This window comes from Diplodia corticola (genome assembly GCF_001883845.1).
Source record: "Diplodia corticola strain CBS 112549 chromosome Unknown scaffold46, whole genome shotgun sequence".
NCBI classification, from domain to species: Eukaryota; Fungi; Ascomycota; class Dothideomycetes; order Botryosphaeriales; family Botryosphaeriaceae; genus Diplodia; species Diplodia corticola.
Window position 1 is genome coordinate 105630 of NW_017971525.1, and position 15131 is coordinate 120760.

At 57.4% G+C, this 15131-nt stretch overlaps 6 protein-coding genes across 6 annotated transcripts; 4 read left to right on the forward strand and 2 right to left on the reverse strand.

Annotated features, from left to right (window-relative positions):
- Positions 1-103: 103 nt before the first annotated feature.
- Positions 104-1606, forward strand: BKCO1_4600040 (spindle-body formation-associated protein; the record flags this gene model as incomplete). Its single annotated transcript, XM_020276299.1, has 1 exon — positions 104-1606. One exon carries the CDS (start codon positions 104-106, stop codon positions 1604-1606), a length of 1503 nt encoding a protein of 500 aa, XP_020127865.1.
- Positions 1607-3039: 1433 nt separating this feature from the next.
- Positions 3040-5291, forward strand: BKCO1_4600041 (high-affinity methionine permease; the record flags this gene model as incomplete). Its single annotated transcript, XM_020276300.1, has 7 exons — positions 3040-3295; positions 3479-3718; positions 3776-3871; positions 3922-3997; positions 4049-4326; positions 4405-4713; positions 4816-5291. The coding sequence occupies 7 exons, from the start codon at positions 3040-3042 to the stop codon at positions 5289-5291; spliced, it is 1731 nt and encodes a 576-aa protein (XP_020127864.1).
- A 2470-nt stretch (positions 5292-7761) lies between these two features.
- Positions 7762-8672, forward strand: BKCO1_4600042 (ubiquitin conjugating enzyme; the record flags this gene model as incomplete). Its single annotated transcript, XM_020276301.1, has 3 exons — positions 7762-7827; positions 7985-8111; positions 8161-8672. The coding sequence occupies 3 exons, from the start codon at positions 7762-7764 to the stop codon at positions 8670-8672; spliced, it is 705 nt and encodes a 234-aa protein (XP_020127867.1).
- A 724-nt stretch (positions 8673-9396) lies between these two features.
- BKCO1_4600043 (uncharacterized protein) lies at positions 9397-9958 on the reverse strand (the record flags this gene model as incomplete). Its single annotated transcript, XM_020276302.1, has 2 exons — positions 9397-9747; positions 9803-9958. The coding sequence occupies 2 exons, from the start codon at positions 9956-9958 to the stop codon at positions 9397-9399; spliced, it is 507 nt and encodes a 168-aa protein (XP_020127866.1).
- Positions 9959-10261: 303 nt separating this feature from the next.
- BKCO1_4600044 (uncharacterized protein) lies at positions 10262-11950 on the forward strand (the record flags this gene model as incomplete). The annotated part of the gene is made up of 5 exons (XM_020276303.1): positions 10262-10390; positions 10456-10533; positions 10600-11442; positions 11494-11623; positions 11691-11950. The coding sequence occupies 5 exons, from the start codon at positions 10262-10264 to the stop codon at positions 11948-11950; spliced, it is 1440 nt and encodes a 479-aa protein (XP_020127863.1).
- Positions 11951-13329: 1379 nt separating this feature from the next.
- Positions 13330-14981, reverse strand: BKCO1_4600045 (mitochondrial outer membrane protein mmm1; the record flags this gene model as incomplete). Its single annotated transcript, XM_020276304.1, has 3 exons — positions 13330-14073; positions 14141-14907; positions 14966-14981. 3 exons carry the CDS (start codon positions 14979-14981, stop codon positions 13330-13332), a joined length of 1527 nt encoding a protein of 508 aa, XP_020127862.1.
- Positions 14982-15131: the final 150 nt, after the last annotated feature.

Genomic DNA, 15131 nt, shown 5'->3' on the forward strand with positions numbered 1-15131 from the left:
GCCTAGCAACCATGTTGTCTTGGTGGTCAGGCTCGCGCAATCCCGCCCCGAACCCACAAGGTCCGCCCGCTCTCCTGTGTCTGCACCGCATGCCATTGACGTCATGGACTTAGAAGCTGTGGACAACGCCCAGCCCGAACCTCCAGAGACGCCTGCTCCCGTCTTCGCTGCCCGCGCCATCAAGCACGCAATCTTCGGCACTCCAGCTCCACCCGACACCGTCAGACCTGCCAGAACTGAGCCCAAACCTGACCCCCCTGCCTTCTCGCGACCTCTTCCCGCCGACTTCGGCCTCAAGAATGTTGTCGATCCCGACAAACCGAGGCTACCGGGTGGCATCCTCTCGACCCCGGGCACTGTGAAAGATCGCAAGACCGTGTCATTCGGCGCTCAGGTCGTCGACAATGAAGGCAAAAAGCCCACCACGGCGACCAGAACTGGCCTCCCGAGCAACTGTCCCGGGAAATTCCCGAGTCCATTCACGCCCAAGGTTGATGGTCTTGCTGAGGAACCTGAAGAAAGATCCAGCTCGAGCTCCAAACTTACTGCAAAGCTGTACGAAGCTCGGAACCCATCCAAGCGCACCGAGCCCAGCACACAGCCGCTGGCACAGCCATCTCTGAGACCTAAGCCGCGAGCAAAGGATGACGGCGACGTCACTTTAGACGTTCTGGAGCCGCGCTCCGAATCGGGGCGATACTGGAAGGAACAGTACGAGATGTTTGCGGTTGAGAACGAGAGGGAGGCTCGAAAGATCATCAGGAAGTATCTCGCTGTCAAGGAGTACGCCAGAAAGAAAGATATCGAGGTCTTAGAGTTGACCGAAAAGCTGGACGCGGAGCGAAAGCGCCACGCACAACGCGAGAAGGATCTGGAAGCGAAAAACAAGGATTACAAGGAACGGTTGAGACAAGCCATGGCCGAGCACTTGAAGTCAACTACTGAGAATGCCACGCTGAGACAACGTTTGGCCGTTCTGGAGGGTGAAGCGGTGCCCGACTCGCCCGCTGACCAGAGTATGCCCAAGACTGAGCTGGGACTCGAATTCGATCGGGTGATGTTGGATCCCCAGGAGGCACGCCATTACACGCTTGATGCCACCCCTGTCAACGATCGGAATCGGCCGGAGAAACCAAAGGCCAAAACCGGGTCATCAACAACTGAGCAAAAGCCGCTGCCGAAGGCTACTTTGTTGCCTCCGTCGAGGGAGCCCCAAAGCCGGCTAGGAGTTTCGCCAAGGCGTCCACGCCGCTCCACAGCCGGGAACAGGACGGATATGCCTGCAACTTCTCGCGCAAATGCAAAAACCGCCAGTACATCGGCTGCCGAAGACCCCTGGATGGCAAACGGAGATACTGCTATAGAAGACAACACAAGCAGTGCTGGCAAGAGACGCGAACCCAAGGCTGCTAAATCTGCCGAACCACATGGTGCTTCTCATCCAAGGCGGGTGAAGAGTGACCGCCATCTTCAGTCTTTGGCCAATCCCTCTGTTTCAGCTCCTGAGGGACTCACACCACAAGAGATGCGCAAGAAGCAGGCCATGGACCGCATCATGCAAAAGAAGCGGGAACGCGAAATGGGTAAGGAAAACGCTGGAGTATAAGTCGCATCGTTGGGGTAATACATAACCAAGGCATACCCCACGAACATATTGTCAACGCGACCGCACCGCACATCTCAAGAACTTGGGACATGGTTATGGAGGACAACTGGGTTGGAGTATTAGGTTTGGCGTTTAGAGATACCACGGTTGGAAATGCATCGTTCCGGAATTTGGGTACACACGGACTGATTGTCCCGTTACCTACACATGTCTTCAATGTTATGCTGTCTTCATTTTACTTCAATATGACTTGCCATGCTTTCAAACCACACAGCTTGAGTTTATTAATGGTAACTTTAGGACTTCTTCGCGCAACCGTTCATTTGCTATTCCCTCAGCCATATAGCACATATGCTGAGTGCGAGATGATGCAATCCAAGCCGATTATTGTTTAGTGCAAATTCAGCAATCTCGTTCAAGCTTCGATGCGATTCGATCGCGCCGCAGACTTCCCCACTTGCCGCGTACTCTGTCGGGGATGGTGCATCGTAAAATATCGGTCAGATCCGAAGAATGGCTCTGTTACAACGCAAGCTAGCTCATCAATAAGTGCCGGAAGAGCTAGCCAGATCCTCTTGCAAGTGCCTTAGTATGGTACGCCAACATCGGTCTCGGCGGATCCGCTACGGTCATGACAACGGCCGGACTTTGACCATGCTTTTCGCTACTACTAGTCAAGAAGAGCAGTGATCCGAACCTAGACAGAGAGCCTCTAGACGCTCGGAACCGCGCTCGAATCTAGACGCGGAGTCAAGAAATGGTGGAGAGACAAGGCACTGGGTCACTCCGCAGCAGGATTTTTTGGCACTACCACGCATGGTCGCCTTTGGATGGACAGAGGTCAGCAGCATCTCTTCCTCGTAATCCAAGAGTAGGCACGACATCGGCTTTGACCATTTTCCGCAGGTGCCAAGCAGGCCCAGGTATAGCCCAAGACCCTGGGCGGGAGGGCAGAGCCGCTATTGCTACGGACCGGGGTCGTCTGGCGCAATTACATGGGCCTCCATGTGCCAGTCAGAAGAGACGGACCTTGGCGCCGTGGAAGGGAATTTGTTTTGGGTTGCATCGTTGCATCCCCGCTCGTTAGCCAATGGCGTCATCCAGAATAGGCATTGCATGATAACCCGCACCCCCGTTTATCGCGACGACGGAAGGAACCGCCTGCTGCGGGCCAAGAGAGCTCTACGAACTTGGTGTAACGCTGCTAGCCGATCGCACATTTAACCTTGGAGGCCTCTCCGCCTCTGCTCCCAACATGAGAGACCATCGCCATGCCCTGTCCTCGAGCCCGCACCTTTTGATTCCCCCTGGTTGCCTTCCCATCGCTCGGAACCCAACAACTGCTGTTGTACGAAAGCCACGTCGTGGCACAGTCTGATCGATCGACCGGAAAGTGAAAGAGCCAGTCCGGAATCCCGCATATTCCTTCCGCCATGTCGGTCCACCACGATCCAGACGATAAACACATGGCCGCACGCGTCGCTTCCCCGTCAGGAGATTCAACGGCCCTCAAGAACAGTAGCCTCGAGTATGTTGCCGAGCAGGGTGGCAATGGATCTCTTCCAACCTACCAGGAGGCGTCCGGTGCACCCGTTGAGTCCTTTTCACCGCTCGGGTACGAGGTCAAGTGGTACACCATCATATTTCTGAACATTGGCCAGATGATTGGTACTGGTGTTTTCTCGACGCGTAAGTTTTCTTTCTTTCTTCTTCTTTCTTTTTTGTTTTCTTTGGAGGGCCACGCAATGCAAGCCGGTGTTTGGAGTATTGTGCCCAACCCTGTCTTGCTGGCAGGGCTCTCCAGGGCCTAGCAAGGGCTCAACACTAGCTCAACGACTTTATTACAGGGCTCAGGCTAATTCTGACTCGCAGCTGCCTCGATTCTGAGCAGCACTGGCTCTGTCGGTCTGAGCTTGATGTATTGGTTTATTGGTTTCATCATCTCCTGCTGTGGGCTGGGTGTCTATCTCGAACTGGCCTCGTACTTCCCAGCTCGCTCCGGCGCCGAAGTCGTGTACCTCGAACAGGCCTATCCGCGACCAAAATATTTCTTCCCAGTGGCTTTCGCTGTGCAGACTGTCATTTTGTCCTTCAGTAGCAGCAACGCCATCGGTAAGTGTCCCGTCAAATCAAGAGTTGGGGAAAGAGCTGCTGACAAGGTATCAACAGTGCTTTCACAGTACATCTTCAAGATGACCGATCGTGAGGGCAGTGACTGGGAGTTGAAAGGCATTGCAGTGGCTGGCTACACCCTCGCCGTTATCCGTAAGTCTTTTTTACTTAATGAGGAAACGCATCACTGACTGCATCCGTAGTTCTCATTGCGAACAACAGGCTCGCTCTCTGGTTATCCGATATAATCGGGCTCATCAAAGTTGCGACGCTAGTGTTGTAGGTGATTCTCTGACCTTGAAGCTGTCTCTTTGCTCACCAATAAAATAGCATCAGCATTACTGGTCTCGTGTGCCTCGGCGGCCACACGTCCGTAGCTGACCCTACCATCAATTTCCACGACGCCTTCGCTGGTACCACAGGCAATGGCAACGGTCTCGCCAACGCGCTGGTGAAGATCACCTTTGCCTACTCAGGTTATCAGAATGCTTTCAATGTGATGAACGAGATCAAAAACCCGGTCAAGACAATCAAGAAGTCGGCGCCGCTCTCGCTCCTCATCGTTGCCATCTTGTACATGCTGTGCAACGTTGCGTACTTCGCCGCCGGTAAGTCCGGCCTTCTGTCCATTACCCACCTGATCCCTGATCCGCCGACAACGACTGACCATCTTCTCCACCACAAAGTGCCCAAGGAGCAGATCATGGAATCCGAGCAGGTCGCCGCCTCGCTCTTCTTCACCGCCATCTTCGGCGCCACCGCCGCCAAGGGCCTCAACATCCTCGTCGTCCTGTCCGCCTTCGGCAACCTGGTCTCGGTGCTGATCGGCCAGTCGCGCGTCATCCGCGAGGTCGGCCGCCAGGGCGTCCTCCCGTGGGCCTCCTTCTGGGCCAGCACTCGCCCGTTCGGGACGCCCATCGGCCCGTACCTGCTCAAATGGGGCATGACGATCCTCATGATCCTGGCGCCGCCCGCGGGCGACGCATTCAACTTCGGTGCGGACTTTTCCTCCCTCCCTCCCTCCCTCCCTCCCCCCACCACGCCTAGGTGGTTTCCCTTCATTCTAACACGCAGCTAATTCCAAACCAAAAAAACAGTCGTCGACCTCCAAAACTACCCCGACTCGCTCTTCCTCTTCCTCATGGCGGCCGGGCTCTACCTGATCCGGCGGCAGCGCGCGCGCCTCGGGGTCGGGCGGTCCGAGTTCCGGTGCTGGGACGCGGCCGTCGTCTTCTACCTGCTGGTCAAGGTCTTCCTGCTCGTGATGCCGTGGTACCCGCCCGAGGGCGGCGCGACGGGCGGCGACGTCAGCTTCTGGTACGCGACCTACTGCGTCGCCGGCATCGGCATCATCCTCGCCTGCGGCGTCTACTACTGGGTCTGGATCTACCTGCTGCCGCGGCTCGGCGGCTACGAGATGCGGCAGCGCGTGGTGCAGCTGCCCGACGGCGCGGTGACGCACGAGTTGGTGAGGGTGGTCAAGGGGGAGGAGCTGGCCAGGTGGGATGCGGAGCACGATGCGTTGGGGAACGTGAAGACGGCGGAGGGGGTGGTGGAGCCGGTTAAGGTTTGAGGGATTGGGAGGATGGCGGGTGGCTTTTGTTTTTTTTTTTTCTTAGCGTTGGTGCCAGGGGGGGCTGACGTGGGGTTGGTGAGTGAGTAGGGGGGGGAGTGATGGATATAGGGTAGCTGGTGCACGTGTAAATGTCATGGCTTAATCCAGTCTCAGCTCTTCACGAAGGCTCAAGGTGTACGTAAGCTTACTCGGCGCGGGAGGAGGAAGCCCGTATTATTTCGACGGTTTCAAGCCCGTTGTGTAGCGAGCGTCAAGGGAAGGATCTATTGGTTGAGTTTCATGATCGGTGATTCGAGAAACTCTATTGACTTCTGGCGGTGTACTTAAGCCTCCATGGCCATCTTCTGTGAAATTTCATCAGCAAACACTCCACTCCCATACAGACCACTCGAGCGTCACTGCAATCCTCACCAAAACCAGCGATGGGCCGCGATGCCTACGACACGACCGGCACCCCCAAGCCAACGCAGCCGACGCCGCCGCCGAAGCGCAGATGATGAAATCAAGCCGATCCGATGGCAGTCAGTCAGCGTGACTATTCCTCAGCCAGCTAGAGTTTGGTGATGTGTTGTCGTGCTAACGGTGTCCTCGCCTGGAAAAGCTGCAGGGTTGGGCGTGGAATCGTAGTGCTGTCCATGGCTGTTGTCAGTGGAAGCCACTCGGCGGAATGGGAATCCTAAATCCTTGTGATGTTCGCCTCTTAGAGTCGAAATACGATGTTTGGAGTTTTTGGGAGAGAGTGCGGTTCTGTATTGTTACATTCAAAGAGTGCGCTGAGCATGTTAGCTGTACACCTTTACGTGCTGCGCTCCCATGCTTGCTTTGTGCAGCTTCGACTTCCGTGTCCCCTCGATGATGTGTTGTATGCACCGAGCAGATCTGCACTGACAGCGCAGAAGAGACACTGCTCAAGCGCGTACGTGTAGTCTCAAAGGGCAGATACCTACACAAGACCTTTGACACATGGTGACGACGAATATCTAGATGAGCTCGCCATGCTCTAACATTATATTCGCCGCTTTGCCAGAACGATGCACAAGTCGAAATATAGACCCATGCATGGTTCTACTCAGATCACCACCACCGCGACCACAACGACATGGGCAACGCAAACTCGTCCCGGACCTTGTCCCGGCGCCCACCGCCGGGCCCCGCGCCGCAGATGAGGCCCGGAGAAGGGAGCAAGGAGGCTGCGAGGGTGCGAGCGGCGGGCTCGCCACCACCGGGTCCGGCTAGAGGAGCGGGCGGCAGCTACAAGTGCGCGTTTTGCCCCAACCCGCCGATGGAGTTTACGAACGTGTGCGCGTTGTGTTGGAGGAAGCATGTCGAGCCGAATGTGGAGGTGAGATGTCGGCGGGATAAAGATGGGGATCGGAGACGGAGGTGGAGATGGTGAAGAGGAGCTGGGGGGTTGTGGACATATTGAGCTCCTGGCGGAGACTTTCGCCCGGGGTACGTGGTGCGTATACAGTAGAATCGGACCTCTAGATGTGATTATGGTTTCGAAATTTGCTTCAAGGCTGTTCCGTGCCTTGTTCATCGGGTGTTGTTGGTGGTTTTATAGCGGGCTCTGAGATGCAGTACGTACCTAAAGCAGTAAGGTGCAAGCCCTTTCAAAACCTCGGCTTTCTCAACGGAATCTTTCCCCATCCCCATCCAAAACGACATCTGCAGGAATGGGCAAGGGGGCAATGCCGTGGTCAATGCGAGCAGGGCCTCGGCCCGGGCCGGAGAGGGGCCCAGCTGCAAGAAGTCCCGTTGCGATCGCCAGAGCAGACGCACAAAGTCGGATGCGATGCATTCATGCCGATGGATGCGGAATAGCGCGGGGACTGGGGGATGGAGCGCAGGGCCGGGCTTGGGCCAAGCGGCGGGCTGGCGAGCGGGAAGACGGCGTGACGGCCTCCAGGGCGGTGTAAGCGAGCCGGGCTCTCCATCATTTGCAACGCTTCAGCTTCCTCAACACCACCGCGTCCTCCGCCGCCGCCGGCCTTCGCGCCGCATCCTCGCCTCACCAGCATGCGCCGCAGCCACCTGCACCTCATCCGCCCCCGCCTCGCTAGCGCCGCAGGGCCCCGCAGCGGCTGACCTCGGAAGCGCTGCACCCTGTAGCCGACGGTAATGGACGCCCGGCGGCGGCGTGAAGGCTCTGCCTCCCTCGCGGCGGCCGGCGGCGGTCGCGGGGCTGGCCGGACAGCCGTGGGAGAATATGGGCGCGGTGCTGGGGCTCGCTGATCCGCCCGCGCGCGGTCTAGCCGGCTTCGGACCGCCGTTGCCGTCAGCCTTATGCGCCTCGACCTTGGCCGCCGCCTGACGATTGCGGAACGCTACTGTACCTTGCTAGGTCACGCCTGTCGGTCATCACTCAAACCCCGACTCTTCTTCGTCCCCGTTTGCGCCCTCCCTCCCACAACCCCCCTCCCGCCTCCATTTGCACCGCGACTGCCCCCCCGAGCACCCTGTCACCATGGCCGAGCGCGTGTTGATGAACGAGTACAAGGCCCTCTCCCAGGAGTCTTGGACCAACATCGAGGTGAGCCGTCCCTTATCGCTGCACCCGCCCACCGACGTTTCGAGCCCACCGCTGGAGAGCGCTCTCTCACTCCGAGCCCCTTCCTCGTCCCCGCCGCCTCGTTCGCCGCCCTTGCCATCGTGGGACCGTCACGCCGACTGACCCGCCCCTTTCACAGCTGGTCAACGAGAACATCTTCGAGTGGGATGTCGCTCTCATCGTGCTGAACCCGGACTCGATCTACTATGGCGGATACTTCAAGGCCAAGATGAACTTTCCCAAAAACTATCCCTTCAGCCCGCCAGGTGAGCACGCCCGGCCATCCTCCACCCAGCCCCGCACTCACCAGCCCAGACTTCAAGTTCATGCGCCCACTCTGGCACCCCAACGTGTATCCCGACGGCCGCCTCTGCATCTCCATTCTCCACCCACCGGGCGAGGACGAAATGTCGGGCGAGCTCGCATCCGAACGCTGGTCGCCCGCCCAGCGCGTCGAGTCGGTCCTGCTTTCCATTCTCTCTCTGCTCGATGATGGGGAGCCCTCGTCTCCCGCCAACGTCGACGCTGGTGTTATGCTACGCAAGGACCCTGCCCAGTACAAGGAGATGATCAAGAGGGATCTGGAAGTCAGCAAACAGGACATCCCGGAGGACTACGTCATGCCTACACACGAGGACGCATTCAAGTCGAAGAAGAACGACGACATCTTCATGGAGTGGGAAGACAGCGATGCCGACTCGGACTTTGGCGCCTCTGACTCTGAGGATTTCGATGCCGAAGACGACGACGACGACGACGACGAGGAATTCGACGAAGACATGGACGAGGACGACTCGGCTAGTGATGACGGCAAGAAGAAGGCCTGACGCGATGCGGGCTTTCGTTTTCCGTCGTCCGCGACATGATTTCCTTGTTCTCTTTGCATTACTGCATGATTTTCGGTTCCGCATCTCGCCACCTATGCCCCTCAGCATCTGCAGTCAGCCCCGAGGGTTTCTTCTAATTTGCAGCGAGGCGTTATGGTTCCAAGCTCGGAATATAGGCATTTGCTTGGCGTCCATCAGGCTCGCAGTAGGTCAAAATATCCTACACATTCATGTTTTTTTTTTTTTTTTTTGGTTGGGGAGGGAGGGGGAGAGATGGGGTTCTGGACTGGGTTGTTTTTCGGCACGGCAATAGAAGGGGATCATCCAAGAATCACACTACGAATTTAGAGTATTTACTCCACACCGCCCTGGAGCTGTTCCATTTAAAGTAGCTAGGTGCGACCTCACCAGCAGCTAAGTGCGATCTTGACGCACCCGCCCCTCAGCCCAATTTCCTACTGGCTAAGAATTGGCCAGCAGCTTTCTGCGAGCAAGCGCGGCCTTGCCGCTAATGCGAGGAGCCGAATTCCATATGGCAGTCGTAATGGTTAGCAAACGGTGGCGTGGGCTCCTGCTCCTAACCCTCTCAATTCAGCACCTCCTGAACGATGCACAGGGTCTGCGGAAGCGCATAGGTACCATTTCGTGGCTTCAGTAGGGCGCCACAAGCGCTAATGGGCCCAGCTCATCAATTGCGGTCGTACGCACGCGTCCTTTATGTCTTTCAATCGTTGGTGGAAATGCCAAACTCGTCTTGGATTTCTTTGATCCTCACTCCCCTGGACTCAGCTATGATGCCCATAAGTTCCTGGCCGACATCCCGCATTTCGTTATAGTCGTTCAGACGGCGAATCTGCTGCTGGATGATGGCCTTTGCAACCCGGACAGCGGCATCTTTTTCGGCATCCGTGTCGGGCGCGGAGCTGGCGGCGGAATTCGCGGCAGCTGTGCAAGACAACGGGAGCTTTTCAGCCACCGAGGGAACGGCCGCGAATTCTTTGACCACGTCGTTGCGCCGCGCGGTCAGATCGGCGAGCGTGGCCTGGAGCGCGGCCGTGCGGGCTTGCGCGTTCGGCTGGGGTGGACGGTCAGTAATAATGCGAAAACGCCGATAGGAGAACTACTCGTACCAGGCGCTTGTCCGCGTGCGGGTGCATTGGGGGCTCTGTTGCTCCTCCAGCCCCCGTCCGCTCCATGGGGTCAGCGTCGCGGTGATCACGGAGGGCATTCCTGGAAGGCGACGAGGCCATGCTGGCTCTGGGCTTTTTGTTGCGGGAAGCATCCATGCGGGCGGGTCCCGGGCGGATAGGGCAGGCGATGATGCAGCCGCGACCGGGGTGGCGCTGACTAACTGGCTCGCCTTGCGTACACGAACGCCCGCTGCGGCGAACCAGCCCCAACCCTCACTTCCGGGGTGATCTTCTCGCTCTCCGTGCCTCTCGTTGTAAACAACCCCTCCCTGCCCGAACGCTGCGCACCTCCACGCGTCACCCTGGCTCGCCTCCCGCCGCTGCAGCACCCTCTGTCGCAGACCTCCGCTGCCCAGCCTGCATCTTCTGTTTCATCCCCGTCGCAACAGCCCACCCATCATGGGGGCTACGTATAAGCAGGCGCGCGCCGTCGGCCTGGCATTGCTCTGTCTGGCTGCCACCACCGAAGCCCACGAACACCACATGGACGACATCCCTGACGGGCAGTATGCCTCGTCCGATCCCATGGTACATTCCGCCGACAAGCTGCACGATCCGGTATTGCTGGAACCGCAAACTGACGGACTTGGCAGGACGCGATTTTATGGATACATATCCTTCTTCAAACCCTCGCCTGGGGCGTGTTGTATCCAACGGGCATGGTCTTGGGCGTGCGTTTTCCACTCCTCCGCGCTCTTCCGCTTGCACCCGGCAGTCCCGCTCACGCGCCTTTCTAGATAACTCGCTCAAGATGGCATGTGCCAATCCAATCAGTCGCGACCATTATGGCCATTATCGGATACATGCTCGGGCATAAACATAAAGGCCGCCAGTTTGCTCCAGGTGTGCATGGCAGCTTCGCCCCGTGGTTGATGTGGATGGTCTTCTCGCAGGTCATCCTCGGCGTCTACCTCAGGCTTCACCTCGAAAAGGGTATCCATGGCAAGATCAGGAGATATATTGTCATCGCTCACGGCGTTGTGGGCAAGCTCCTCCCCGTCGCCGCCTGGACGCAAATGCTGTTCGGCGGCATCACTTCGCTGGGATTCTGCCGCGGCGACCACTTGGGCCAGTGCCTGGCGCATTTCATCATGGGCAGCGCATTCATTGGTTATGGAATTCTCATGACCATTTTGCTGCTGGTCGGGCAGGTGTGGTTGAAGCGCTCCGGAAGGAGCCAGGAATTCTTCGACTCCTGTATGATTGCGGCCTGGGGATGCGTCAACACTTTCACCGAACACCGCTGGGGAGGTCCCTGGGTCCACAACGACCTCCAGCACACCTCCATGGGCATCGTCTGGTGGTGCGCTGGTCTCCTTGGTATCTGGTTGAGTAGGAGTAGGGACGGCAGGCCCAAGCGGAACTTGATCCCCGGCATTGTCATTCTTCTCACTGGCTTCGCAATGTCCGCTCACCCGCAGTCGCTGCCTCTTTCCACCATGGTTCACTCCGTTTTCGGCTACACCCTCATGGCAGCCGGCCTCACCCGTATCATTGAAATCTCTTTCATCCTCAAGGACAAGAACGGTGTCTCTGACGACGGCTCTGAGAACAACAGCTGGCAGCACCTTCCTCCTTTCGTAAGTTTTGCCCTTGCATGCTCCCGCAACGCTCAAAGCTAACCTCCGCAGCTTCTTTATGCCTCCGGCTTCCTCTTCATGGGCGCAACCGAGGAGCAAATGGCCCTCCTTTCCGACGCCCACGTTACTCACGTCTCCTACGTCCTCATTCTCTATGGCGTTGCCTTCCTCCTCTACCTCTGTACGTCAACCCCTTTTCTACATTTTGATTCACGTGAAACGTCGTACTGACAGGGATCGAATCACAGTCGTCAACATGCTTCTGCACATTTACGCCACCTGGGCTTGGCCCGAACTCGCCAAGTCGGACCCCGAGAGCGGCCGCGGTCAGCTCAACGGCCACGCCCGTCGCCCGCACTCGAGATCGGATGCGCAACGGCTGCGGGATGCGGAGGAATTCGAGCTGGAGGGCTTGATCAGCGACGAGGAGGATGCGGCGAACCTGGAGGGCAGCACCGATGCGGATCCGGAGAGTCCGAGGCATAAGGAGGGGAGAGTGAGGATGTGAAGTAGTTCGTGACGGTTACGTCAAGAAGACGAGAGGAAAATTAAGTTCTGGATAAACAGTGAGGGCGAGTCGAGTCGAGTCGAGAGGGTTTCGTTTCTGCCCCCCCTAACTTTTCCGGTGCCGAGATGCTGAATCGAGGGAGGTATTCTTTGACCCTTTTTCCTTTTCCATTTTGTTTTCCCTGTCTTGTCCGCTTTTGCATTGGCGTGCAGAATTGATTACGATCGATTTCTGCTGGGCGTTGGATATCCTCCTTTTGTGGCTACCGTCTTCTTCATTTGTGCGCTTGGTTGGTTGATTGGACGAGTTGAAATTACGGCGAGTGTGAAAGTCCTTACCGATGGAGATGTGGAGACGGACCGTGGAAGGGTCCCACTACGAACGTATAGGGAAGGAGTGGAGAACACATATATATATCGCTGTTTCGAGCTCCATTTGCGTCCTTCGCCTGCATGATATCTAAGATGAATCAACACACCCTATTTACCACGGATCAATGAAACGCCACATGAGCGTATTTTGGAGGGTTTCAACACTCGTCTTGAGGGTCTCTCCTCAAGGAAGTACTCAGATACGCGACTAATGGCGTTGTGAAGAGGACGATGATGGCGAGCGGCGAGGAGAGATGATGGTGGACGTGGCCCTAGTCGAACGGATCATGGCCGAGCGGGACATGACTGAACATCGATCCACGATGCAAGAACATCATCCTGTTCGCGTAGAGGCACAGCGAGAGACACCCCCGAGCGGTTGTGCCGACGCTTAATGAATCTCCAACCTCTCAAATTCAAGCCTTGTTGAGGTTTCTGACAAGGTTGCCATCCTTGAATTGGCAGTTGGCGGGACCCTAGTCGTGCTCGTTTAGAGCGTCCGCGGTGGCCTTCGGGAGGGTGGTGTCTAGCATTGAAATTCCGACATTTCCCCTGTCTGGCTCGACCGAATCAACGAGGAGGCTAGTCTCAATGATGTTGTTTCAAGCGTAACAGCAACATTGGGAGATATGTGCCTCTCTTAAATTCTGAAAGAAAGCAAGACACGAGAGCTTGAAGGGAATGGCAAAGGTGTTTGCGATAAGGGGATGGTGATTCCATTACATTTAATCTAAGGAGTAGGGCTTTTTCGTGACTTTCGTATAATACAGAAATAGGGATGATTGCGTACCTGTGGGAGATGTCCTTCCAACGCCATGCTGTGCTGAAATCGTCACTACACAATCCAACCATAACATGCTCTCAAGACTAAAAAGGCATGCTCAAAGCTGTTCATCAACTTCTCACACCTGCAACCGTTAAATATTCCACCCCCGTAAGTATCGTGCCATATTTCCAGTTGGAGAGTGCCGGGGTCAATTCCATTTCCCATGCATTGCTCCGCTGCTCTTACTCCGCAGTGGGAGTGCCAACACCCGAAATCCCACCTGGCATTCTATTCCCCCAATCGCCTCTCGCGCTAGCTTCTCTGCTCGCAGTGTGCGAGTGTCCAGCTCTTAACCTCACGCCCTCATCCGTCAGCTCCCTGCCCTGCCGGGCGCGCTCCGCGCGCTCCGCCCTCTGCTCAGCGTCTCGGAGTTTCTGGCCCTCCACAGCCATGCGGGCTTCCAGCTCGTTCGCCGGGCCGGGGGCGAATTGCCGTTGCGGTCTCGGTCTCGCTGCCGTCGAGCTTGAAGACGCTGCTGCTGGTGCTTGTGAAGCCGAGCCGTTCGTGCGTGCGCCGCTCTTGCTGCCGCTGCCGCCATCAAGCACCGTCTCTATGCTTTCTGCCATGGCGTCGACGGCGGGCTCTTCGGCCTGCTGCTCGGAGTCCTCATCATCGGCGGCGCTGTCTTCGTCGCTGCCGCCGCGGGTGTTCTTTTTGCGCGGCCATACGCTGGGGACTACAATCTGCTGGAAACGAGGCTCTACGCAGCGTTCATCGAACCATGCGTGCAGGCGACTCTCGATGAGTTGAGCTATCTTTGGGACGTCTTGAAGGCGCGAGCGGCTGCCAAGGAGGGAGCGGACTGAGAGGTCGAGGCGGTAGTCGTCCAGGAAGGTGAAAGCGAGGGTGGTAGGGGTGTGAGTCGTATTGGGTGAATTGGGGTCTGCATTTGCCGGCTGTGCGGATGGGATGAAGGAGAGGGATAGCTATACACATGACATAATTAGCCCACTGCGACCAAACAGTCGAACAAAGAGAAACAGAAAGACTCACCGTGCCGCTGAACCGCACCACCGACACTGCCAGCGCAACCGGCATCACTGCGACTCTCGGCCTTGGCCAGTTCAGCATCACCGTCGTCTCAATGCCCAGTGTAATGACGTCGCTCAAGTCCACATCCATCCGCGCTTGCAACCGGCCCTCATGTGAACCACCGCCATCGCTCTTACTTGGACTACCCAAGCCCAATCCGCCTTCATCGACCGGAATGACCCTACAATTGCTGAATATGGGGAACTCGTCGCCGAGCTCGATCTCGGTGACGCGGATCTCACCCAGCCAATCGGGGCGCGTGGGGCCGTTCAAGATGTTTGTCAACGACGTCAGCACAGCATCGTCCTGGCGGGCGTCGGCGCGCAGCTGAGCAATGGTCTGGGCGATCAGCACGTTGAACCAGTCCAGGCTCTCGGGCTGGTGGCCCTTGACGTTGTAGTAGGTCTTGGCGAGGATGGTCGCGCTGGTGACGGGCGGCGGCCGCCGCAAGATGGTGCTGCGCTTGTGCCGGAGGAGGGTCGAGGAGGTGGGCGGCACCAGTCCCGCTGCCGTGGCCGAGAGGGTGCGCTGGTGGGCGAGGGTGCGCTCGCGTCGCTCCATCGCTCGTGTTTCATGCCGCTCGTCGGCTGGCGGCGGCTCGCCGAAGATGAAGAACTTGATGAAGCAGAAGATCAGGAGTGTCACCGAAAGCTGGCCCAGTAGGAATCCCTGCGTGAAGGAGAGGCCGGTGGTCTGCGGCGCCGGTGCCGGTGCTGGCACCGTTATGTCTGGCGGGGTTGAGGTCAGTGTTTGTGTGTGCTGTGTGCGAGGTGGGGGGAGGCTCACCCGTTGCAGCTGCCATTGTGCAAGAGGGAGCGGGAGGGGTTTTGTCTACCGCAAGAACATGGTTTTGAGTGAATTGCGAGAAGGAAATGCAGGTGTTTGGAGCGGAACGGATGGGAGACGTGCTTCCTGACTCGCGGGCCGAAGCAAATCCTCCGCAATGACGTTC